Below are 26,699 nucleotides of genomic sequence, written 5' to 3'. Positions count from 1 at the left end.
GGGCGGGAGGGCGCCCAACTGGACCAGAATGGAAGGCGCTGGGCAGTAACAGGGCGGCAGAAGACGCTGCGAGGTGCTGGAGGAAGGTGCCGCACAGACCCAGCTGGAATGCAGGGTGCAGGGTGGCCTCAGGGCGGCAGCAGGTGCTGAGCGATACCACCTAAAAGCGCCGCGCAGGATGGGCTGGGGCGCAGTGCGGCCTCAGGATGGCAGGGGGCGCTGCAGAATCGCGGCCCACTCTGGGCTGCCGCGAGTCCTCGGCCGCTGGGGAAATACACCTGGGCAGGCGGGGTCGGGGTCAGAGGGGCGGGGGCTCCAGGGGGCGGGGCTCCAGGGGCGGGGCTCCAGGGGGCGGGGCCCAACCCACAGGAGCCTTGGTCTCTGGGGCTGCGGGATGCTCTCGCTGTACGAGGAGCAGAACGGAACGTACCCGGATCGCGCACACGCTAGCCGCGGGCCCTTCGGAACTGAGTGAGGTGAGCCCAGCCGGGTCGGGTCGCACCAGCTCGGGGATTTCAGGCACCGGAGTGGCCTCGGGGTCCCTGGGCTTCCCGGACACTGCCCTCCCGGTCGGCGGCGGAGCGGGCATCAGCCCGGGGCTGCCTCCCGGTACCTGGGATGCTGGGACACCTTCCCAAGTCCATTCGGTCCAGCTTTCTGCTGTCTGCCCTCGCCGTGGCCCGGGACGCAGAGCTGGGGCGGGAGACGTTTCTGAGTTACTCAGAAACCGAGTCTGGGGTGTCCGGGGCCGCGCCCCGCCTCGTCTCTCCACCCAGCACCCGCTCATTCCCTTCCTGGCCTTGGTGAGATGCGTGGACCTGACCGCGATCGTTCCTTTTCCCCTCTGGAATGTTTTCTCTGTGGTGACTGGGGTTGCAGAATGTAGCAAACACTTGAAGCGGGTTGGTTGGGTTCTCTCCGGCGGCCTCAGCGCGGGCTGCCCTGGGGCAGACGTGGCTTCGGCCACAGCAGCCAGTCTCTCGGCGCGGGGAGGTCAGGGGCTGCAGAGTCGCCCCCCGGGATGAGCGCGGGCCTGGCGCCCAGAGCCCAAGGCTTGGGTTCCATCGCTGAGGTCTAGGGGATAGTTGAGGTCGGGAATGGGCGAGAGGGGTGCAGTAGAGAATCATGAGGGACTCCGGAACTCCAGAGAATTCTTTTAATCCTTCCTCCCGGTGTGGCATTGGACAAGTTGCCTAAACTCTGCACCTCCGTCTTCTCCTCTGTGCCTCATGTAATAATAATGGGGATTAAATAAGGTAATGTGTGAAAAGAGTAGGAGGAGGAAGTCTGGGAGTAGAGTAAGGGGCCAATAAATGATAGCTGCTATTATTTCTGTTGTTCGTGATGTTGCTGTTGTTGTTACTGTTATTATTATTATTATTTGAGGAGCAGTTTGTAGTTAAAGGCATGGTTTCAAATCCCAACTCAGCCACTTTCTAGGGTGACCTTGGGCAAGCTACTTAACCTCTCAGTGTCTCAATTTCATGTGTATAATGGGGAAAATTATGGTGCCTATCTCAGAAGATATTTGTGGAAATTAAATGAGTTAATACCTGGAAAGTGCTTAGAAGAGTGAGTGCTGGGTGTCAGTTACTAATTCTTCCACAGGGGCATCTTGTTTAATCAAGCAGTATAACCTAAAGGTAGCTACAACCTTGCTTTGTTTATAAGTTGAAATATTATTTGTGTGAACATGTATATGTTTTATGCTGTGCAAGATGGGTTCCCTTCTTTCACCTGTGGTTTCACTAACATTGGTGGCTGATCCACTGGGGTCAAGGTAGTCCTGGATAAGGGGCTGATGGGGCAGAGGGACCCCAGGAGTTATCTTCAGTGAGAAAATGGAGGGTTTGATGACAGAAGCTTCCAGAATCACAGTTTCTGTTGAACGTTCACAGAGGAGAAAATCTTCCCTGGGTTGCAGTTTTATTTGACAGGAAATTGTACCTGGATCTAGGTTTCTTAAAACAAACTCTTGCTAATTTTTGCTTTTGGATTGTAGTGAGAGAGGAGATGAGGATGGGCAATATTTTAAATGATAAAACACAGTAAATCACATTCTTCTTGCCAAGAGGCTTCTTGCATAATTTTGAGGGTCAGAGATCACAGCAAGATCATATACGTCTGTGGAGGGTTAGAGTGGTCTGGCTGCCTTTGGATGTCTCACCTTCCTTCCACAGCACTCTACATCCTTGCCATCATAAACCTGAAACCCACTAACATCATTAACTTGAAAGCCTCCCGCCTTTGCCCCAGCTCCCGATTTTGGATAATACCCCATGGGTTCAGGGTGGAGAAAAAGTATTTCCTCGATGCTAGAATCCTGCTTGAAGAATGTGATGGGGCATGGGGACTGCCCTGTATATCCTACTCCAAATTCGAGTATACCCTAATTTGCCGCTGTCACCTACGGTAGGCATAGGAAACAGAGTTTCCATATTCCCCCTCCCCAGTACCAGTGCTCACCAATACTAGTGTTAGGCAGTGGCCACACTACCTACCCAGAGTTTGGGAATTAAATAGCTCAGGATTCCATCTCTTTCCACCCCCCACTTCAGTCCCACGGACTGTTAATTAACTGTCTTGGGGAGGCGGCAGCACCCAGCACAATACCGGGCCCCTCAAGGCATATACCATGGTGATAAAGGCTGCAAGATTCCAATCCAGCGCCTCCACTTACTAGCTGTGTAATTTTGCACAAGTTACTCCTCCTCTCTGAGCTCATTTTCCTCCTCTGTAATCTGGAAGTAATAATAGCATGCCTACCTTACGGCATTGTTGAAACATGAACTGAAATATATAGAGAGATTATATATATTTGGAGAGAGATTGATTATATATATATGATATATGGAGAGAGAGACTGTATGCATTTGTGAGGCTAATGAGACTATATATTATTTTAGTTCATTTTTTAAAAGATTATTATTTCACATTGTAAAGTTTCTGTAATTCAGGGGCAGCATGTATATTGATGAACACAATCATTTGCTTTCCAACACTCTTCCCCAGACAAAGTTGTTATTAAATCGAAGTGTATTCTCCAAATTCTCTTAGAATCAAGGAAATATGGCATGGTGCCTGGCAAATATCAAGTGGTCAATATTTGTAGGCTATTATTATATCAGGTGCTCTAGAAACACTAAGGGCTTGACAGTAAAGAGAAGTGAAACAGAAATGAAACAGAAACACTCCACTTGCAGTAAAGCAGCTGAGAAAAGGCTGGGAAGATACAGCTGGGCTGGGAAGGGACTGGACATGATCTAGAGTGGCTGCCTGGAAATTCTCTTGGCAGATTTTATCTGTTAGAATCGATTTGCAAGGTGCTTGCTCTGTGCCAGACGCTGAGCTGGGCACCAGAGGGCAGGGCAAGGCAGGAACGATGCCATAAGGAAGGCAAGCTAATGGAGACACTAAGATCAGACCCCTCGATGCTCTAATCACGATGGAGCTTGATAAGAGGGGTGTGGAGGCTGGTTGGGATGGGGTTGCCCAGAGGGTTCCTGCTCCAAGCACCTAGGGGGAAGTTCCTGCAAACCGTGCAGTGATTTCACAGGTTACACCTCACCCAGCCTCCAGAGAGCTTGGCCTGGGGGCCACAAGAGAAGGAGGCAGCTCTTTGGCAGCTGTGGTGGCCCAAAAGCAAATATCCTGGAGCAAGGGTCAAGGCCTCAAAACAGACTGTCCAGGCCAGAGGGAAAGAGGAAGGCAGCCTCTGAGGACATGAGGGCTGGTGTTTCCCAGCACCCAGCCTCCGGGCTGTGCCCACTCACCTGCTTTTTTTTCTCTGCCCCTCCAGCTTGCCTGCCCCGCCAAGTCCCATCTTCACCATGGCTGCTGGAGAGAAGATCAAAGCCAAAATCAAGAAGAATCTGCCCGTGAGGGGACCTCAGGCACCTACCATCAAAGAGCTGATGCGGTGGTACTGTCTGAACACCAACACCCACGGCTGCCGCCGCATCGTGGTGTCCCGTGGCCGCCTCCGGCGCCTGCTCTGGATTCTGTTCACGCTGACAGCCGTGGCCCTCATTTTCTGGCAGTGTGCCCTCCTCATCTCATCCTTCTACACCGTCTCTGTCTCCATCAAAGTCCACTTCCAGAAGCTGGATTTTCCTGCTGTCACCATCTGCAACATCAATCCTTACAGGTAAGAGGAAGGAGCAGGGACAGGGAGGGGCGTCACGCCCCTCCAGGTGCCAATGCCCCTCCCAAAGGTGACACACTCCAGCCTGCAATCATGCTTTTTAGAAATTTGAATTCATTGCCAGTGTTGGGAAACTGCCCTCTCCCAGGTTTGAAATCTGTACCAAGGTTTCAGTCCATCAGCTACTTCTGAGGATGGGCTAGCTCAAGGAAGGCAAGAGAGGGAGGCTGCAAGGATCACTTTTGCTTGGTGGTTGAGCCTGGAATGAACTAGCATTCCTCCTTCCCTGGAGATACACACACACACACACACACACACACACACACACACACAGCCCAGCTTAGCCATTTCCCCTGAGCTCTCCAAGCTCACACCCTCACTCTCCCCTGAATGTGAGCTGGAGGCTGACTCAGACGTGACACCTAGGTGACTTCCAGAAGCATCTCAGCTCATCTGAGCGAACCCAGCCCCACTAATTGAGATCACTGGGCTCTGGGCAGGATCAGCCCTTGGTACTGCCCAATTGTCTGCTGCAGGACCTGTTCTAAATGGGTCATTGGAATCCTTCTCAGGATTATTGAAAACTGATCTGTGAGGCACATCAGAATCTGGCAGAATTTGTCAGAGCAGGTGTGAGGGTGGGGAGAAGGAAGAGCAGGGGCGACTCTCTCGCCCAGAATCATCAATGAGTTGATGGCAAAGCTCAACATCAAAATCAGGTCTAAACTCATCCTCCACCTCAAAGTCTGTCTTTCTTTCTCCCTTCCTTCCTTCCTCCATCCCTCCCTCCCTCCTTTCCTCCCTTTACCTCACCCTCCCTCCTTCCCACCCCCCTCCTTTCTTCCTTTCATCCATTGTTCCATAATATTTTACTCAGCATCTACACATTGTCATTCACTGTGCTAGATTCTGGGGCATGGAAGTGAATGACCCAAACACAGCCTTTGTCCTAGTGCAGCTGATGTTGTAGTAGAGGATTGAAATATTAACAAATATAATTACACTAATAAAATTAATAACAGTGACCATTTAACAGCATATATGTGTGTGTGTATATATATATGTGTATATACATACATACACACAGAGATACATGGATGGATGGATGGATAGATAGATAGATAGAATAAACTCATTGACTCTTGCCAATAACCCCATTTTACAGGTGGGGAAACTGAGACACAGAAAGGCTAAACGGCTTGTCCAGGGTCACACATCCAGAACCAGAATGGGGAACTGGAACCCAGGTAGTCTGGCTCTGGAGTTTATACGCTCAGTCACTATGCTGTGTGGCCTGTGCCCCTAGCAAGGGAGAGAGAGAGTGGGGAGAGTTAAGAGGGAGGCCAGGACCATTTGGTATTGTGAAAATTAAAAGATGGTGTTGTTATGCTTCATGTAGTCAACTCCCAGATCATGCTTCTGTGTCCTTGGGGGCTGTCAAGGTAACAGTTATACCTCTTCCCTCCCAGCATTGATTCGAGGAGAACCCATGGGTAGGGGCAAGTATGCTGGGTCGAGACAGAGCCTGCCCCCTGGGGAGACTCCTGGTTAGCAGTTATTTACTTGTCTTCACTGTGGCTGGTTTATGGGAGGCACCTGACAGTCACCACTCCAGAAATGCTGGTTGGGGCAAACTCATCAACACACCCTGAGAGCAAGCAGACAGTGGTGGCAAAGGTGAAACCACAGGAAGCCACACAAGGGTCATATGGGAGCCTGCCCCCTTTACTTGAGCCAGTGGTCACATTGGAGGGGGCAAATTATAAAAGGCCTGGTTTTCTTGGCCAAGTGCTCTGGGGTGATGGGCACAGGCTGACGCACGTCGATGGAAAGCAGCATGGGGTAGTGCCAGCTTTCTGCCAGAGGGGTTTTCCATCCCTGACTCCCCCTTCCCACCTTGACAGGTACAGTGCCGTGCGGGACCTTCTAGCTGAGTTGGAACAGGAGACCAGAGGGAGCTTGAAGACCCTGTTTGGCTTTTCAGAGATTACATCTCGGAAACGCCGAGAGGCAGAGTCCTGGAGTTCGGCCAGGAAGGGCACAGGGTCAAAATTCCTCAACCTGATCCCACTGCTGGCCTTCGATAAGGGCGAGACAAGCAAGGCAAGGGACTTCCGCACAGGACGGAAGCGGAAAGTCAGTGGCAGAATCATTCACACAGCATCAGACGTCGTGCATGTCTATGAGTCCAAGGGCTTGGTAGGATTCCAGCTGGTAAGATGCACATCCTCACGGTTTCGGGGAATGGGATGGGATAGTGTGTCCAGGCAGGTTTCTCCTTTGCCATTAGCCCTATAGTCCCACAGGAAGAAACACACTCAGTTAGGGTGAATCAGCTGCAAGCAACTGAAACTGATCCAGGCAATCTTAAGATTAAAATGTCTTAGAAGGTAACCAGTAGCTCATGGAGGCCTCTTGAAGGACAGAAATTAGGGAAGATCCAGGGATCCCAGTGGCAAGAAATGATGAAAAGTCGTTTCAGATACTGCTACTGGATTAAATAAGCTTCAACTGTTTTCAGTCTTTTTGTTAATCCAGCCATAAAGATGGATTCAGATCCCATTTGGGGACTATCTGATTGGCCAAGTTTGGGTCAGCTGATGGCTCACATAGGGTAGGACATCTTGATGGACAGTCTCAGCTGACTGTATCCAAAGGGTGGAAGGAAATTCTACCAAAGCCAAATTGGGGTGCAGATACCAGAAGGAAGAAAATAGAAAATGAGCAGCAGAAACACAGTGTTCCCAGCAGCACTTGCCTTCATGAGGTGCTAAAGCTTGACTTCTCATCTCTCCTTCTTGGTCCCATTTGAGGGACTCTGAAGAAGCAGCCATTCACCAGAAATGAATTCCATTGTCTTCCTGGCCAAACTCAACCATCACCCTCCTCTCTGTGCCCCAGCCACCTCTGCAAGATGAGAACTACATCCACTTTATAGTCTCGGTTGCCAATTGTGAGACCTCATGGCTCCAGTTGCAAATCCTGGGGAAAGATGGCCCTTTCTCTAAATCACTGAGCCTTTTTGAAGTCTTCCTGGGTCCTTATATAAGATAAAGTTCTCCTTGATACCAAAATCCATCCTTTGGTGTCCATCTTTTTTTTTTTTTTTTTTGCGGTACGCGGGCCTCTCACTGTTGTGGCCTCTGCCATTGCGGAGCACAGGCTCCCGATGCACAGGCTCAGCGGCCATGGCTCATGGGCCCAGCCGCTCCGCGGCATGTGGGATCCTCCCGGACTGGGGCACGAACCCGTGTCCCCTGCATCGGCAGGCGGACTCTCAACCACTGTGCCACCAGGGAAGCCCTGGTGTCCATCTTTTAGGAGAGTTTTCAAGTCCTGTGTAATGAGAACATCTGGAATATACCACAGTTTCCCTATAAAACTCTCATTATTATGTATTTTAAATGCTGGTCCTCCCAACTACCATGTGAGGTGGGGAAGGATGGTATTTTGGTCAACATTTTGTAGGTGAAATAATGGATAGGTAATGCCTTGCCCAAGATTCTGCAGAGAGGTCGTGGCAGAGTCTGGGCTAGAATCTCGATTTCTAGACTGCTGACCCAATAAGAAATGGTGAGAGTTGGGTGGGAACTCAGTAGCCGTAATCAGTCAAAGCCTGGATGTCTGGGGACCCTGAAGAAGCTGATTTTGCTTCTCGCTTGGTAGGGAGTCATGAGAGTGAGGCTCTGTGTCCTTCCTTGCTCAGCCCCTTCTTGGTCCTTGAGGCTTGAGAATGATGTATCCCAGGCCCCAGAAGTGAGAAGAAGCCCATCCTTGCCCCAGATATCCCTCCTGTTCCCCTGAGTGTTTGATCTAGAGTTTCAGTTCCTTACAGTCCTTCTGAAGGCCACTGGTAGGGCTGATAGTTCCATCCTGGTGTCTCCTCCTATTCACAGTGTTCAAATGACACATCCAGCTGTGCAGTCTACACCTTCACCTCGGGGGTTAATGCCATCCGGGAGTGGTACAAGTTGCACTACATGAACATCATGGCACAGGTGTCTCTGGAGAAGAAAATCAACATGAGCTACTCTGCTGAGGAGCTGCTGGTCACCTGCTTCTTTGATGGGGAGTCCTGTGATGCCAGGTCAGTAGGGGAAGAGGCTGCTCTCGCAGCTCCAAGGACCAGCGGCTCTGAACGCTGGGCTCCTTGCGTGCACCTGAAGCTCAACTAGAGGTCTTGGGAGCAGCAGGTGCTCTTCTCACTGACCATGACTTTTGGAAAACGACTTATACAGGAGCTCAGCTCTAGAGTCAGTGAGGAAGGTGGAGATGGTGTAGAGTCAAAATATCCTTAAATTCATTAAATTACTCACAGAAACAGAGTAGTTGATGGTGGACATATAACCTTGTATATTACTATCACACATACCAGTGAGAACCACTGATCTAGTACAGGAAGGAAAGAAGAAAGGGAGGAAGGAGAGAGGGAAAGAAGAGGGAGGGAAGAAAGGTCTATGTACAGATGTGTGAACTTTCAGAACTTTCCACCTTTAAGATAACACTCAGATTCCTAGTAGAGACTGGGCAGTCACGGGACATTCTAGAGTGTTCCTGCTTATCTGAAGTGCTTTCTTCATTCTTTTGAAATACTAAGCCTTTCTATATGTTAGTTGATATACTGACCCTTGCGAAAACTGAGTGATTGGAATGGTGTCTCCCTGAAGGTTGGGTTCTAAAGTCAATATAAGGACACATATGATGTAATTCCTTTTCTGGGGATCATTTGCCAGGAATTGGAATGGAAAAAGGTCAAGTGTTGGCTGAGAAGTTCAAGAGTAGAGGAAATGGGGGCAGATATATTGGCACAAAGAATGCCAAGTCAGGATGGAGATGGAGGTGAGAAGATTAAGAGGGAGAACAGAAAGCAGAGAGCGGTTCTACATCAACATGTGTCAATTGGACGAGGGGCCTTGTTTATCATCTATCAGAGGAAAGATGGGGGAAGTAAGTTATGTCTATCATCCACTGTCCACAAAAGAGAGCTGGCCCATTAGCACTGCCCACTTGGACTTCAGCTCAGGTGCATGAGGGGAGTTCCCAGCACGGCCCTTTTCTGACCTGTATTCTCCCCCCCATAGGAACTTCACACGTTTCCACCATCCAATGTATGGGAATTGCTACACATTCAACAATAGACAGAATGAGACTATCCTCAGCACCTCCATGGGAGGCAGTGAATACGGTAAGGAAATCTGCACCAAGGAGACCCTGGGGTGCTCTAATGGCAAGCATGCTGGCAGCAGGACAATTGGGGATGCTTTAGGCCTTCCAGAGATGCAGGTTTTCCCCATCTGGCCAGAAACTTGGGGCACAACTTTTCTTCTTGCAGTGTTTCCATCAACATCCATGTCGGTTCTTTCCTTCTTTATCAGAGTCTGTTTTCCTTTTTGACATCTCCTCTCTGCTTTCGAGAGAGCAACACGGACAACCCTGGGGTTTCTTCTCCCAGGGAAACCACTCGGGTATAAGCTTGTAACTGGAGTGAGTAATGCTGGGCAGGCAGCTTCCAGATGGACTTAAATCCAGACGTGCTGAACAGGAGATTAGGGAAGCAAACACACCTTTATCTTGGTTAAGATGACAGATTCTGGAGCCAAAACCCAGCTCAGCCACTCACTGTGTGACCCAGTGCAAGTTACACCCCTTCATCTATAATGAGGGAATAATAGTAGTATCGATGATACAAGGTAATTGAGAAGACAAAATATAAAAAGCACTTAGAATAAGACCTGATACACACTGTATTAGTTTGGTTGGGCTGCCATAGCAAAATATTACAGATGGGTGACTTAAACAACAGACATTTATTTTCTCACAGTTCTGGAGATTGGAAATCCATGGTCAAGTTACTGGCAAATTCAGTTTCTGGTGAGGACTCTCTTGCTGGCTTGCAGTTGGCCGTCTTCTCTCTGTGTCCACACATGGCCTGTCTTCTGTGGAGAGAGAGAGCTTTGTTGGCTCTTCCTCTTCTTATGAGATCACTAATCCTATGGGATTCGGGCCCACCCTTATGACCTCATTTAACCTTAATTACCTGCCTAAAGTCTGAATCTCCAAATACAATCACATTGGGGATTAAGACTTCAACATATGAATAGGGTAGAGGGGCAACCTGCGGAGAGACACAAAATTCAGTCCGTAACACACACTATACACACAATAAATGCTAGATGTGGTTGTCATTACTACTGTTACTACCATTACTACCATTGCTGCTGCTACTACTGTCACCACCAATAATTACTACCTCCAGTATTAGTATTACTACTACTCTACTACTTTGACTTTTGTAGAGAAGGCAGGAACTCAACAGACTGGACTGGTTTACCTCCAAAAGGAATTCTTGAAAGGTCCTAAACAAATTGAACATGATTTGATATATAGATATACTCCTACAAGGAAAGGCAAGGTCTTGTCATGGAGGAAAACCTACCTGGACACCTCATCTTTGTTACTGTATTCTCTGTGTTCTTACCAAATCTGCAAGAAACCATAATTCAGGGCACACATGTCGGTGGGAAGAAGAAGTAGTCTGGGAACTGTTGCACAATCCTGGCTCTGCTGAATGTGGGCTGTGTGACCTTGAGCAAATCGCTTCCCCACTCTGGGCTTTGTTTCCTTTACTTACAAATAGAAGAAGTCAGAATAACTCTCAAAGTTCTCTTCTTTCAACTCATGTAGGCCCTGCTCTCATTTGTTTACCAAATGTTTATTGAGTGTCTTCTGTATGCCAGGCCCTCTTCCAAGTCTTAGGGACACAGTGGTGAATAAGACAGATGCCATCTCTGCTTTCAGGGAGCTTGCATTTTGTTGCAGAGAGACAGATAAATGAGTGAACAAGCACATAGATATTATCTGGTTATCAATCCTAGCGAGCGCTATGAGGAAAACAAAGCAGCGCAAGGGTAGAGAGAGTGGCTGGGGCTGAGATGGGGGGTTTATTTCAGATAAGGAGGTCCAGAAAGGCCTCTGGAAGGAGGGTTATTTAAAGATGGAAAATACGCATTAAGGTCCACGGAAGAGCATTTTGGGCACTAGCAAGTCCAAGGACCCCAAGAAGGAAATGGATTTGGTGTGCTGCAGAAACAGAAAGAAGACCAGCCTGCTTGGAGCTTCTTGATGGAAGGGGAGAGTGGAGTGAGGAGGGAGGCATCATCATCTCCCTGAGAGCCACAGTCAGGTTTCTGGACTTTATTCTATGGCATCCCCAGGTATGCAATGAAATGCCACTAAAGAGTTTCAGGCAAGGGAGTGACCTGATCTGATTCCTGGTTTTGAAAGGTCCCTCTGTCTGCTGGGCTCAGATTAGACTGCAGGCGCAAGAGAAAGAAAAAAAGAGTGGGAACAGGGAGAGGAGTTAGGCCAGTGATCAGATTCACCACTGGTGTCTCTCCCTGAGGGTTTAAGCAGCCACAGCTCTGTGTGTCCCTTTGGGTGCCCAGCAGAACTCCCCATCTCAGAGAACCACATGGAGATTCATGTCTTGGGCAGGGTAGTAGTTTTCCTTATGCTTAGCAAACCTGCAGTAGTGACACTGTTTCTGAGCCCTATTTTGTGCTAAGCCCTGGAGACAGAGCAGTGAACAAGTCAGGCTGGAGTTTCCAGTCTCACCCTTGTCTACCTTTCACTTGTGGGAAATGCCTGGGTCTTGGTTTTGAGAATCTCAGAGCAGTGGGAGAGGTAGGCTACCACCAGGGAACGTTCTCCTGGCTTTTGACCACAGCAGGCTGCCTTATCCTCCCAGGGCTGCAGGTCATATTGTACCTAAACGAAGAGGAGTACAACCCCTTCCTGGTGTCCTCCACTGGGGCTAAGGTGATTGTCCATCGGCAGTATGAGTACCCCTTCATCGAGGATGTGGGAACAGAGATTGAGACGGCCATGGCCACCTCCATAGGGATGCACCTGGTAAGAGAATTTTCTGATTCCTGTCGGCTTGGTGAGGAGGACAGATTTTGTTGAAGGATAACCAGTGAGGTGCAGCTTATGGAAAAGACTGTTGGTTTCAAAAGGCAGCATGGTCTAGTATTTTCCAATGGTTACCCCAGTGGTCATTCTAGTAGTTATACTAAAGGCTGTCTTTGTATCTTTTGTATGGATGAACAAGGACAGGATGCCATTTTGGATAAGAATTGAAGGAACCTTCCTTGTTCCAGAGACAAATGTCAGCATTTATGGAACCTGTGCTGGTCAGACACTAGCTATGTATTTGTCACTAGTATAAATAGAGCAGATGAACACCTTTCTGGGACACCTAGAGGCCACTGGGGCATGTAAACCACTACTGGAAAGTCATTGGGCCATCAAAGGTCTATTTGGACCATCCTACTTCCATCAGTTTCACCTCATTTACCGAGGGCCACTCCCCTCAAGCCTTTGACCTTTTCTGACCTCAATAGGTGCTGAGAACACTCACACCTGTCAACGAAAGCACATCTGGGCTGCAGACTCCAATCCCTGAGTCAGTCACGCCCAATGGAAGCACAAGGGCAAGGCGAGGAGCGTGCTCAGACGCCCCTGGCCATGCTGGTACAGTCTCTTGTTTGCAGGCCTGGGGTCTTTTTATGCCACTCTCTGTCTCACTCTGTCTCACTCTCTCACTCTCTGTCTCTGTCTCTTGCTCTATCTAATAGAATAACTATTAAGTACTTATTTAAAGGGAGTATATGCACAAAGTAAAAAACCCAAACAGTACAAGGAGCCTACCATGCAGATGTATCTCCCTTCTATCCCTGACCTCTGGTTCCCTCCGTCCTCTGCACAGAGACTATTGCTGCTGCTTCTCTGTTTCGCCAGGGATGTGATAGTCCGCTTCAAGCATGTGTGTGTGGGTCTAGGCATTTCTCCTTTCATGCAAATACAAAATACTGTTCTGCCCCCTTTTTCACTTGATACTATGGCTTGGAAATAGTTCCATATGAATACACATATAGATTCTGCCTCATTCCTCTTAAAGACCCATAATAGTCCATTGTGTGGGTAAGTTATTGAAGCAATTCCCTGTTGATAGACCTGAGATTGTTTCCAGGTACAGCTAAAAACAATGGTGCAATGTGAGGTGTAGTCATCGATTGCTTCCTAGAAGTATATCAACCAGTATGCATATTAGCCAAGTTGTCCTCCAATAAGGTTGTATCCACACGGGTATTAACCAATTTTTAATCTTTGCTAACCTGTCAAGAAAAAAATGGTATCTATTATAATTTTTTTGGTTTGTTTGTTTGTTGTTTGTTTGTTTGTTTGTTTTTATGGTACGCGGGCCTCTCACTGTTGTGGCCTCTCCCGTTGTGGAGCACAGGCTCCGGACGCGCAGGATCAGCGACCACGGCTCACGGGCCCAGCCGCTCCGCGGCACGTGGGATCTTCCCGGACCGGGGCAAGAACCCGCGTCCCCTGCATCGGCAGGTGGACTCTCAACCACTGCGCCACCAGGGAAACTCTATTATAATTTTTGACAGTCATTCTTAGTGGCATTTTTTCACCTATTTATGGAGGAAAAAAATCTCCTTGTGGACTCTTTGTTCATGCCTTTGTTTATATCCAACCTCAGTATCCCAAATTAAACATATTAGCCCTCATCCCTCACAAATATTTCCTCCAGCGCAGTCGTTTCCAAACTTGTTGATGAGTAGATTCAGATCTACTGAATCAATGTCTCTGAGAGATGAGCCCAAGGATCTGTATTTTTACCAAACTCCAGTGGTCATTTCAAGAGGCCACAAACTCGGGAACCTCAGCTTTAGAAACCTGAGTGGTTCAGAATGAGAGAAGAAAAGTGTGTCTTCCTAAGAGAAAGTAAAGCTACGATGACACCAAAGCTTTAGCACAGCCATAAATGATGGCTTCAGAGTGAGTTATAAAGTGATATGGTGGGCATTGGGGATTGTATATTCCTCCATCATCTATTCATTCAACAAGCATTTTCTGAGCACATCCTGTGTGCTAGATGCTGGGGCTACATCAGTGTCCCCAGGACTGTCGCTGTCCTTTTAGAACTTAGGGTCTAGCAGAGAGAATCAATAACAAACAAAAAATTGCACAGGTGATTAACTCTAATCATCATAGGTGCTAAGAAGGAGAAATACAGGATGCATGAGAGCATATCACAGAGATGCCTGATTTAGGGCTTTTTAATAGGGAGAAGAGGGGAAGTTCAAGGGGTGCTTTCCTGAGGAAGTGGTATTTAAGTTGAGACAGCAGAGAAGATAAACTGGCATCTGTGGCTTCGGTGCCTCACCATGTCCCATCAAAGGGCAACCCTGGACAAGAGAAAACATCAGGATGGCACCATCTGTGAAACCGTGTCATTTAGTGGCTTTGTTCAATGTGGGAAATTTGTTCCAACATGAGAAGTGTTGTGTACCAGCTTGGGCTGTGTGAGTGCTGATTGCCCGAGGAAAAATCTTGAGCCCCAACCTGCTCGAACTGTGGTTTGAAAAGACTTTAAGTTACTATCTTTTTTTTTTTTTTGGCCTCACCGTGTGGCATGTGGGATCTTAGTTCCCCAAACAGGGATCAAACCCATGCCCCCTGAATTGGGAGCACGGAGACAACCACTGGACCACCAGGGAAGTCCCTTTAGCTTACTACTTAAGGAGTCAGGTCTCTGATTCCTCTGTTCACTGGCAGATTACAAAACTCCCAGATCAGAATAGCGAACATTTTGATCCAACATTTCTCAGGCAGTTTTATACCTTGAAGAAGCACCTGGGATTTGCAGCACATTCTTACCTTCTGCCTCTCACAGTGTCTGCGCACTTAGAGCTTGGGAAAGTACAAAAACTAAGGAATTGCCCTCTGGTTTTCTTCCCTGAGCTTAGAGAAATATCCATCACACTGTTAAGCGAATGCTCTCTTTAGCAGTGATGGTAAACAAAGGCATGGGTCGGTTTTCTGCTACACTTAATTTGAGATATACAAAATCAAAGCCACAGAGCAGGGTCAGGGAAGCTCTAGTTCTGACTTATGAGCATTTAAAACAACAAAAAACTAGGGATTACTGAGAGGTCACCAGAGAGCCACTAGAATAAGTCCAAACAAACTAGACTTCCTTTCTTATTTATTTTTTATTTAGTTATTTATTTACTTTCGATAGGCATGTTAAACCGGTAGACTCAGTTTGTCAGGCAGTTGGTTAACTAATCTTCCTTCATTCACTGAGGCATGTGTGTCCAAAGCACTGGATATTCAGAGATGGATACAACAGAGCACCTACCTTCAAAGATTCACCTTTAAGAGAAGATAACATACCTTTGCAACGCAAGTCCAAGCTCTGTGAGAACAGGGACCTTCTCTATCTTGTTCCCAGGCTCAGTTCTTAGAACGTAGTAGATCCTCAGTAAATATTGTTGGATAGATGGATGGGTGGTTGGGAGCCAGGACAGAAGCTTTTGGTGAAGGCTTTCTAGGTGATGGATTCTTAAAGGACAATTGTCAGGCAAATAGTATCAGGAAAGCCTAGTCCAGACAAAGGGCATAGCAATTACAAAGGGGTCGCAGAAAGGATTTGAAGCCATGTAGTGAGTCATTCTGAAAAACCGCTTTGGCTGAAGTGCAATCAAGATACTGGAGACAGCGCAGCATTTACAGTAACACTAGAAGGAAATGATGAGGCCCTAGCTGAGGCAATGGCTGTGGGGATGAGCAAAAGTGAATGGATTTGAGAGGTATTACAAGCAACAGGGTTTGACAACCGAGGTCACTGAGGAAAGGCCAGGGGGAGTTAGCTTGATAGTTAGGCTCTGGCTTGGGTAGTGGGGTGGATGGAAGTGCCACGTTCTAAATTAGGGAATACAAGAAGGGTAGGTTTGGGGGAGAAAATAACCATTTCAGTTTGGGACATACCCAAGTTGTTGTGCCTTTGGGAAACCAAGGTGAAAACATCCTGCCAGTAGATGCTGTGAACCTGGAGCTCAGGAGAAAAATCCGGAGGCCACGGCGGGGTTGAGGGTGGGGTTACATCTAGCATAATTCTAGACTTGGAAAGAAATGCCATCACCCAAGACCTGAGACAGAATGCAAATGTTTAAGGGCTGAGCAGAAAGAAAATGGAGAAATAGAGGGACCAAAGTAGCAGCAGAAGCTGGAAAGGGTTGGTGTCAGAGAAACGAAGAGGGTTTCCAGGAAGGTATTAGCTAGGGTGCCAAACGCAGCTGAGAGGTCAAGCAAGGTAAAGGGCAAAAGCTGTTGGGTTGGGCAGCCAAGAGGTCATCGGTTCTCTGCCAGAGCAGTTTTCAGTGGACGGAGTGGAACAGAAACCAAAGTACAATGGGTTGGATCATGAATGAGAGATGAGGAAGCAGGCAAGGGCAAATCCACCCAGGGGAGTGTGGAGCCAGGCCCCGGAGAGGGGTGAGACTTCACTGTCATTGCAAACCTTACTGTACATTTTTTTTTTAAGATCTATTTATTTATTTTTGGCTGCGTTGGGTCTTCGTTGCTGTGCGCGGCTTTCTCTAGTTGCGGCGAGCAGGGGCTACTCTTCGTTGAGGTGCACGGGCTTCTCATAGCGGTGGCTTCTCTTGTTGCAGAGCATGGGCTCTAGGTGCGTGGGCTTCAGTAGTTGTGGCACGCGAGCTCAGCAGTTGTGGCTCGCAGGCTCTAGAGCACAGGCTCAGTAGTTGTGGTGCACGGGCTTAGTTGCTCCGCGGCACGTGGGATCTTCCTGGACCAGGTCTCGAACCTGTGTCCCCTGCATTGGCAGGCAGATTCTTAACCAGTGAGCCACCAGGGAAATCCTCCCACTGTACATTTTTATCTTAAAGCATGCACACACTTCTCTTCACAAGCATATGTATAACAGGGATTAAGGGCTCAGACTTTGGAGCCAGACAACTGGGGTCCAAACCCCAGCTTTGCATATTGATTGTGTGATCTCTGTGTCTCAGTTACCTCATCTGTAAAATGGGGATGATAATAATGTTACTGCATAGTCTGGTGAGAATTCAATGAGTTGATTCATGTGAAAATTGAAAACAGTACTTGGCATGTATTGGGTGCTCCAAAAATATTGGCTATTTACTATACATTTTTTTAAGAAAAGAGACGTGAAGGGAAGGAAGAATATTTGAACCAAAAAGAGGGGTTAGGGAAGATTTTTCTTGTCCTCGTGACACCCTTCTGAGTGAGATATTGAGTAAGATACTGATCTGTTCCATATAGTATATAGAAAGTACTAATTATTTGCCATATGTATTGCAAATATCTTTCCCAGTGTGTGCTTTCATTTTAGTTTTCATTATGCTACTTTTTCACATGCAAAAACATCAGAGGTTTACATAGTCAAAATCTTTGTTTTCTTCTTTAGTCATTATGTTTACTGAGGATTTTCCCTCCTTGAGATCAGATACTGAGCTGATTTTCCTTCCAGTTATTTTATTATTTCATTTAATAGTTTAACCCACTAGAATTTTATTTCTGCAGGATGTGAAATGCAGAATTCCTCCAAATTCTTAACAAGTAGTCCTAACTTCATATGTTGCATCATTCTTTTTTCCTCCATTGATTAGAAACATAAAAATAACTTTTATAATTATTTATATCTATAAATTATTTTATAACATTACAAATAACTTTTATAATTTATTACAATTTAAAAACAGAACAAAAGAAAAAAGAGTTAAAACACCCATAATTCCACCTAGAGCCTCCTGCTGCCACCTGGGCTTTTCCCTGGCACAGTTCATACCTTTAAAGAGGTGAGCTAAGGACTCTGTGCAACTGCCCTCCCCCTCCAGGATTCTCAGAAGGAAGCAGATAGGACCTCATTTTGATAAAAATGAGTCCTGTTCCCACATACAACACGTGTGCACACAGACGCCTAATCACACCTACACATACCTGTGCATGCCACACACATATCTATCTATCTATCTACCTATCTATCTATCCATCTAAACTTGCACACACTCTCACACACACATACATATATACCCATTCTCATTTTTGGGTCCCTAGGGGTCAGGACAGAAGCCGAAATGTTTCCCTACGCTGCCCAGATCAGCACTTCTGGTAAACTGACAGTGAAGTGGGGGAGTGAAAGGCGGCGGGAGAGAGAGAGTGAGAGCAAGCCAGGGCTCTGTCCAAGTACATCTAGCTGAGGCTTTGAGAAGCTAAAGACCTCTCTTCCCCTCTCAAAAGGCCATTGGCCCCATCTGCCCCAGCCCCAGGTGTTTCAGGAAGTAACCTGAATAACCCAGGAGCTCTGAGTTTGATAAGCATCGTTGCAGAGTAGAGGGCCATCGAGTGCTCAAAAAGCGTAAAAATCACAATATGACTTCTCACAGTCGGTTTTCTGGAAGTGGTCCATGGCCCGGTTCTCAAAGTAGAAAGAGCCTCAGCCACCTGTACCAGCTGCACAGGGCTTACCTGCGTGGACGGACCCTCTCCCCTAGATGCCAGGCTGTTGAACTCTCCCCACAGGCAGGTAGAGCCCTGTACCTAGTAGCTGACGCTCTAGGCTCTGTGGACATCCTGGGCCTGGGGGCTCCAAGGGACATCCGATCAGGGAGATTGCTGCTTGGAGAAGCTTAGAGGGTAGCATTGAATGGAGGTGTCCTCGAGGGAAGCCACTGCTTGGCATCTTCGTGCCCAGATCCCAGCCCAGCCCTGGCATGCACTAGAGGCTCTAAATCAGTTTGCTACCCAGCTATTAGAGGAATGAAGTAAGTCTGTTTATTCTGTACTGACGTGGAAAGACACTCACTCTTTATTATTAGTGAGAAGAGGACATTGCAGGGCAAAGGGAACGTGTGATGTGTGTCTGGATCTCAGGATCGAGATCTGACCTGTTGGAGTGGGCACCCCGGGGGAAGAGAGGAAACCAGACGGCTACTTTCCTCTCTGCTTCCTCCGTTTAAACGTTTTCAAATGAGCACTTTTGCCCTGGAGGGCAAATTAATTTGCAATTAATTGAGGGAGACTAATGGGCCAACAGATGAATTATAATACGGACAGAAAGAGATTATAGCCACTTGAGATGTCTGTAGTTTCTACCTGCGCCAAACTTCTTGATTCCTTCCCCCGACCCAATCACCTCTTTCTCTGTGCATCCACTCTCCAAAGGAAAAAGAATTTTCTTCCCTCCCGTAAGTCTGCCATCCATTTGCCCTTTACCCTCCCCATTTCATAAAAGACAAAACAAAGCTCTTTGTACACACACACACACACACACACACATACACACCCCAAATCCTAGCTATGATATGGTCACAATATATTCAGTTGTTATTCCCCCTTGGGAGACGTTACCCTTTTTTTTTTTTTTCTTAATTGGCTTGTCTGGATTGTTCCTTTGCAGTGACAAATATTAAGCTAGAACCAAACGTAGTAAGCCATAATAAAACTTAATTTAATAAGGCTTTCGAACAGTGAGTTACGATGCTCTTACCTCCTCTGATCAGGGTATCATTCTGCCCTGCTGGGTATTCTTTGGTCCTCTCTAAGAAAGTCCATTTTTTCAAGTCAACTTCTGGGACCAGAAGACAAGAGGGTAGGAAATGAGTCCTTCATTGAGACAAGGACCCCGCACAGCACAGTCACTGCTCATCTTTCTAATCCCTCCAGCCCCTCCCCGTGGATTCTCCAGTGGCTCACTACATTCTGAAAACCAAATCCAAACCCAAATTTCTCAGCACAGCATAGGAGGCCACCATGATTTGGCCTTGGCAACCCTCTCTGACCTCATCTCCAGCGACGGCTCTCCCTTTGAGCACGTTCCGGCCGCCCTGGCCCTCTCCCGCCTCCAGCCTTGCTGCTGCCTCTGTCTAATCCTCTTCCTACCTTTCTTGGCAAGTCCAGCTCTTTGTTGCCATTCCATGTCGAGCCAACCTGTCTTTTTCTCAAAGACGTCTTCCCTAATCACTTTTGGAAAGACTGCCCCCTCCTCCCAACCCCTCTAGTCTCTACCCAGTTTCATCGATCACTATCAAAAAAGATCCAGAATGATTTATTTGCTTTTTGACCATCTGTCTACCCCACTAGAATGTGAGCTCCACAAGAGCATGGAACTTGTCTGTTTTGATCACTGTGGATTCCATAGTGCCTAGAATAGCATCAAGCTCCTAGTAGGTGCTCAATAAATATCTGTTAAATGAATGACTGGGTAACTGCTCAGCTCCTCGAAGCTGCTAGAAATGCCCCTTGTCTGGGTCCTGGGGGAGGTCAGGGCTGAATGTGTGCTGCTGTGATTACAGACGGAGTCCTTCAAGCTGAGTGAGCCCTACAGCCGGTGCACGGAGGACTGGAATGGCGTGCTGATCACGAACATCTACAATGCTACGTATTCCCTCCAGGTACAGGCTGGGGGCAGCACCCAGCCCCGGGTTGTGGCCTGGACCCAGGAAACAAAGTTATATATAGGCTGGGGTGTGTCTGGGACTGGGAACTGTGGTTAGAATCCTGGGGTTCATCCAAGGACCTCAAGAGCAAATGATGCCAACTGGTTCCGGTCCTCTTCAATCCATCTGTAACCAGAGCTTAATTGATTCATTGAGGTTTGCATGGAACAGAATGTACAGCTGAGATCCACTTCCTAAATGGGCCTTGGCGAGCAAGGGACAGGAGGAGGAAGCGGTCTGGGAGAGGCACTGGGTGAGGGGCACCCTTCACCCACTGACGGCTTTGGGCGACCTGTATGCTCTTCAGCAGCCACCAGGGCAGTTTGGATTGGCTCCGGGGCTGCTAAGTGGCAGCTCCCAGGTCCCCGCCACCCTGCTCACCTGGTTTTCCTGGATGGTGTTTAAAAGTCAGGGAATGTCACAAGAAAACCCAGATTTCTAGCTTCTCCTGAAAAGCAAGGTCTGGCAACATTGGGCCCATATTCCTACAGGATAAACAGTGGGTGGAGTGGCCTTATCAAACGAGACATGTTCTCTGGTTCCCCATGATCTCCACCACCCGCTAGTGTATTACCTATGTCAACCCTTGAGCGAGATCACCTGTTACACTGCCTCCTGTTCTGGCAGTCTGCCCTTCGCCTCCCACCAGGACACTAAGAGAGCCAATGAGAATCATCCCAGCAGAACAAAAGGACCATGTGCCCTGAGCGCACTGAGTCCGCTAGCTTCCACCAGAGCTGAGCTGAGGGGTGGTGGAGACATTGAGTGAAAAGAGACCAGTAGTCAGACAATGTCTGCTTGTAAGAAATAGAAACACATTCACACTGACTTCAAGACCAAAAAAAAAAGTGGGGGGTGGGGGGTCAGCTCGTTGGAAAGATACTCTGGATAATATTTAGTGAGAGGCTACCATTTACAAACACTTTACATCTTTCAGTTCATACTCACAACTTCATGAAGTAGGCCTTGTTATACTTATTTCAAAAATGAAGAAACCAAAGCATCAGAGAGATTAAGTAACTTGCCTGAGGTCACACAGCTGGGAGGTAGCACAGCTGATATTTGAACTCAAGCAGCCTGCCTTCCAAGCCCACACCGTTAGCTTTTATGCTGTAAGCTTCGTGGCTATTATGATCCCCAGGGATCCAGCCTGGAGGGCTTGGACCTGAGAATCGGAAAGTTGGGGGCTGGGTTTGTTTCTCTCTGTTTCTTAGCACCTGCTCCAAGTTTCCCACTTATATCTGGGTCAGCACTTACATGATGGAAAATGACCACCGCAGCTCTAGCTCAACCTGGCATCCACATCTGTTTAAATTCCCAATAAATTTTCTAGCTTTGTCCCTGTGGCCCAGTCGGCTGTGACATGAGGGCTACATTATGCTGTCTGCCAAGGCTGTGGGAAGCTGACCCTCTCTGACTGAGGGATGTAGGGAGGGGGTCTCTGGCATCCACGTGCAAGGAGGTTAAGGGAATTCCTGGGTCTTGTCTTTCAGATCTGCCTTCACTCGTGCTTCCAGGCAAAGATGGTGGAGAAATGTGGGTGTGCCCAGTTCAGCCAGCCTCTACCTCAGGGAGCCAACTACTGCAACTACCGTCAGCACCCCAACTGGAGTGAGTGAGACCCACCCCCGCCTTGCACACCCCAGGAGCGGGGTCAGCCCAGCCCTGGCAATAGCTAAGGCGCTCCCGGGACCCTGCCCCTATGGCCTTTGGCCTGAGGGAGATATTGATAGAGAGACACCGACCAGTTTCACTCCTGTTGTGAAGCCTGGCTTGAATTCTACTTTCTGATTAAGGATCAAATGCTACACCCCAGCTTGTGCTAAAACCTTGACCACCTCTGTCAATTCCAGGAGGTAGGAGCTATTGATAGTATCCTCTGACAGAACAGGTAACTGAGGCTCAGAAAGGTTAAGCAACTTTCCCAAGGTCACACAGCCAGGGAGCAACAAAGCTAGACCCAAAGCAAGGGCTGCTAACCTGCCCCCGACCCCAACTCATGTTCTTAGCTGTGGCAGTATTCTGTCTCTCAAAATCACAAGCCAGAAATTGTTTCCAGAGAACTAGTGTTTGTAGAAAGTGGAAGGTGAAATCATTAAAAGGAGACTATGGGGGCACCACTGGAAAACCCTAGGAAGGGTCCTGTGACCCCAAAGCTCATGCCACCCTGCACTCTGTCCCTCAGTGTACTGCTACTACGAGCTGCACCAGGCCTTTGTCTGGGGAGAGCTGGGCTGCCAGTCGGTGTGCAAGGAAGCCTGCAGGTGAGTGGGCCCAAAGCAGTGGGATGAGCAGGGCTGGGCTGGGCCAGGCCACCCACCCTCACTCCATGCCCTTCTCCACGTAGCTTTAAGGAGTGGACGCTGACCACCAGTCTGGCGCAGTGGCCCTCTGAGGTTTCCGAGGTGAGTTCTCTGTCCTCTCTTCCCCCTGGAGCCCTCAGCCTGGAGCCTCATGTCCTGATTGTGTCCTCTGGCCTCAGGGGTGATCCACAGGGGAGGCCTGGGTCAGGGGCTGGGGCTGAGAGGGGAGGGCAGACAGGCTGGCTCTGGTCTCTCCAGGCATCCCCAGGCCACTTCTTTCTCCACCACAGAAATGGTTGCTGTCTGTTCTCACTTGGGACCAAGGCCAAATAAAGAAAAAACTCAACAAGTAAGTTGACCTCCACCCTGCTTCCTCTGCTTCTGCCAGCCCCCGTCCCAGCCTCCTCACTTGACTCCTCAGTGCAAAACGCTCTCCTTTTCATTCATTCATTCATTCATTATTTCTTTATGCAACAAATATTTACTGAGTTCTTATCATGAGCCAGGCCCTGCTCGAGGCCTGGGGCTCTCAAACTTTTTGACCATGACCCACAGTATGAAAATACTTTTTCCATTGTGGCCCATTGAATACATAACTGAAATAAAATTGTCATGAAACAGTACTCCATTATGATGTACAATGCATTCGAGCTGCTTCTCAAATGTTGCACACTCGTGTACCAAACCAATTGTTTACATCCATTCCAATTGGTCACAGCACAATTCTGAATGATTAGTGCCCATACCAGTTGATAAAAATTTCAAATCTCTCTGTGGATACAATCTGATCTTTTCTATTTCATTTTGTAAAAGGTACTGGTCATGACCCAGTAAGTTTATTTCATGGCTTCCTGATGTATCTTGACCCACTTGGAAAAATACTCCTTTGAGCCATGCAGCTTCTAATTCCACTTGAATTTTCCACATTGAAATTCGCTTCCAAGGGACCTTTAGCAAAAATCAGCCAGGGCAGAGTTCAGGGACCTCAGCAGGTGGAGACAAAGATGGGAGAGGGTGGGGGGATTGCCGTGTGAACCCACATCTCTCTGGGCCACTACTGTCTCCACAGTGCCCAGCCCTGGGCCAGATCTTTCTAGGTTTGAATACCAGCTCTGCCAATCATGAGCTGTGTAGTCTTGGGCAAGTAACTTATCCGATCTGTGTCTCAGTTGCCATATCTGTAAAATGGGTACAGTTAAAACATACCTGCCTCATAGAGTTGTTGTGAGAATTAAATAAGTTGACTCACATAAGGTTCTTGGAACACATAAGGTTCTTCCAGTGCTTGGCAACACAGGAAGTGGTCAGTAAATGCTAGCTGTTATTATGGTTGTTATCATTACGACCTTATACCCAACCTGCCTCATGTTTTAGACTGCAATCAAACAACTACAATGTCAAGGTTTAATGAAGAACATTGTACTGTGGGAATGCAGCTGAGGGAACTTAGTCTACAGGTGGGGAAATGCTTTTTGAGTGAATGAATGAACCAGCCCCAGGCCAGAGATGTGCTCTGTGGTGCAGATGGAATCCCATAAACCAGGTTCTAAGACCCTGTGGAGCTCAGAGCCTGGTCCGTGCTGGGGGCTGGGCAGGAGAGAGAGAGCCATGCTGAGAGGCTGTCCATCTGGTAGAGTGCAAAGGCCTCCAACTCACCTTGGCCCCACCTATTGGAATCTTTACAGGACAGACTTGGCCAAACTTTTGATATTCTACAAAGACCTGAACCAGAGATCCATCGTGGAGAGCCCTGCCAACAGCGTGAGTGGCTTCCTCCTGGGACCTGTCCCGGGTCTGCGAGCGTACGCATCTGCCTGGCCTTGGGGAGCAGAGTCAGATTGTGGGGATCCAGCCTGAGCTCATAGGGTCACCAAAGGCCAACCAAGCCTCAGATCAGGCAGAGTAAGAGGGGACAGGAAGGCTGCCCCCATTTTCCCCCAAACCTGTTCGGGGCCAGGGCTAGCCGGTGACTCCCTTGGGAACTGGGGTCTTTGCATGAAGCCAACTTGGCGGGGGTCCCTCCTGATAGTCTGGCTTGGCCTCCCTTGCAGATCGAGATGCTTCTGTCCAACATCGGTGGCCAGCTGGGCCTGTGGATGAGCTGCTCCATTGTCTGCATCATTGAGATCATCGAGGTCTTCTTCATCGACTCCCTGTCCATCGTCGCACGCCACCAGTGGCACAAAGCCAAGGAGTGGTGGGCCCGGAGACAGGCGTCCCCCTGCCCCGAGGCTCCGCCCAGCCCTCAGGGTCAGGACAACCTGGGCCTCAATATGGACGATGACCTGCCCACTTTCACCTCTGCCTTGTGCCTACCTCCAGCCCCAGCAGCCCAGGTGCCGGGCACGCCGCCCCCCAGATACAACACCTTGCGCTTGGAGAGGACCTTCTCCAGACAGCTCACAGGCACTGAGGTGCCAGCTGAGTCCTGAGGTAGGCTGGGGAAGAGATACCGAGCCAGGACCACCAGCCATGGTCTGAGAACGTAGACCCTGTCTCCTGCACACAGAGCGGATCCTCTGCACCCACTCTGGACTTTTCAGAGACATTGACTACAAGTCTACTTTGAACAAGGCGGGGCCTGGGCATGCGCAAGGGACTGTTGGACCCCCACCCAGCAATGCTCGCAGCTGCCCAGGATGAGATAGTTCCTGCAGCCCAAACCCTTAGGACATCTGCTACCGAGACAGATGGGGCCGAGGAAATGCGGCCAGCCTGGACAAAGGCCAGGAGTGAAGCCTGACAGAGTTCTTCGGAGAGAAAGACTCCTCCAAAGCCCCGAGCTGAGGGTTTCAGCCACTCCCCCAGCCTGGGCTGGGACCCAAGGATGTGACCTTAGGTGTTAAGGCCTGACAATCACTGCCTGGTGCCAAAGATAGGAAGGAGGAAGCTTCAGGCCTGGAGCTGGAGCCGTTTGTGAATAAACTGCTTAGTCACTGACATTGGGGCGAGGTCTGCTCTGTACCCTGAGGCAGGAGCTGGCCCAGAATGCTCGGAGTGTGTGGAGGGGAAGGGTACACTGGAGGGAGGCCTGGGGGGGTGTGACAGGAGGTCCTCACTCCAGGGTGGGTGTGGGGCATATTCTGGGCAGCTAAGCCAGTGCTCTGGGCCCTTTCCCCAAGCAGAGAAGGACCAGGGAAAGAACACTGCTGTCCAGTGGTAGCCTGAGCCATAACGGATTATCTCCTGATAACCCGCTCAGCTGCTCCCCCTCCAAGGCAGACCCCGTACCCCCACCAATGGCCTGAGCCTCACCAACAAACCAGCCACGGGGACAGCCGCCTCCTGGCGTATTCACACCTCCCAGGGAGATAATAGCTAACATGTATTAAGCACGTAGTAGGTGCTCGATGTCAGCTCGAGGGCAGTGTTCTGGCTGCCGTGCTAAGCGCTCACAGATTGGCATAGGACACTGCAAATGACAACACACAGGCCAGATCCTATTTTTGCTTGTGACCTAAGAGTGAGTTGGATGGTTTCTGGTGGGTTTTTTTCACTATTATTAAAAATATCAAAAGAAGGACAGTTTGTGACCTGAAAGTTATATGCAATTCAAATATCAGTGTCCGTAATAAAATTTTATTGGGACACTGTCACGCCCATTCGTTCACTAATTGTCTATGGCTGTGTTTGTGCTACCATGGCTGGTAGAGGTGAGTAGCTGCAGCAGAAACTCTACAGCCCCCAAAACCAAAAGTATTTATTCTCTGGCCCTTTACAGAAGAAAATACCTGCCAACCCCTGGACTAGCACAGTAAGTAGGTATCCCACTGTATGGATGAAGAAACTGAGGCATAGAAATGTTGAGTTACTCGCTCAGAAATGTTGGGTGACACAGCTAGGAAGTTGCAGAGCTGGGATTCTAACCCAGGCACTGTGAATCCAGACCATGCCCCCGACCCTGTGCACTTT

The 26,699-nt window shown here is 48.6% G+C and overlaps 1 protein-coding gene across 2 annotated transcripts; it reads left to right on the top strand.

The window, feature by feature from the left end:
- The first annotated feature begins 385 nt into the window (after positions 1 to 385).
- On the top strand, positions 386 to 26,397 carry SCNN1G (sodium channel epithelial 1 subunit gamma). Of its 2 annotated transcripts, XM_022588554.3 has the most exons (13): positions 386 to 476; positions 3,800 to 4,147; positions 6,049 to 6,358; positions 8,041 to 8,231; positions 9,226 to 9,329; positions 11,892 to 12,055; positions 20,341 to 20,439; positions 21,978 to 22,095; positions 22,670 to 22,748; positions 22,832 to 22,889; positions 23,078 to 23,136; positions 24,473 to 24,548; positions 24,839 to 26,397. In XM_022588554.3, the coding sequence occupies exons 2-13, from the start codon at positions 3,831 to 3,833 to the stop codon at positions 25,217 to 25,219; spliced, it is 1,956 nt and encodes a 651-aa protein (XP_022444262.1). In that variant the 5' UTR covers positions 386 to 476; positions 3,800 to 3,830; the 3' UTR covers positions 25,220 to 26,397. The 2 variants fall into 2 exon arrangements, with proteins under 2 accessions (XP_022444262.1, XP_089752162.1); XM_089896036.1 differs by lacking the exons at positions 11,892 to 12,055; positions 20,341 to 20,439; positions 22,832 to 22,889.
- Positions 26,398 to 26,699: the final 302 nt, after the last annotated feature.

This window comes from Delphinapterus leucas, chromosome 15 (genome assembly GCF_059928025.1).
Source record: "Delphinapterus leucas isolate spDelLeu-1000000601 "Yukka" chromosome 15, BTC_Dleu_Yukka2, whole genome shotgun sequence".
NCBI lineage: Eukaryota > Metazoa > Chordata > Mammalia > Artiodactyla > Monodontidae > Delphinapterus > Delphinapterus leucas.
This window is presented reverse-complemented; position numbering and strand designations above follow the sequence as displayed.

Bases quoted from the DNA above. Each gene is read 5' to 3' on its own strand.
- SCNN1G (XM_022588554.3), top strand. From the start codon at position 3,831: ATGGCTGCTGGAGAGAAGATCAAAGCCAAAATCAAGAAGAATCTGCCC. The intron at 20,440-21,977 runs GTACAGGCTGGG...CTTGTCTTTCAG, and splicing joins ATGCTACGTATTCCCTCCAG to ATCTGCCTTCACTCGTGCTT. The intron at 23,137-24,472 runs GTAAGTTGACCT...GAATCTTTACAG, and splicing joins ATAAAGAAAAAACTCAACAA to GACAGACTTGGCCAAACTTT.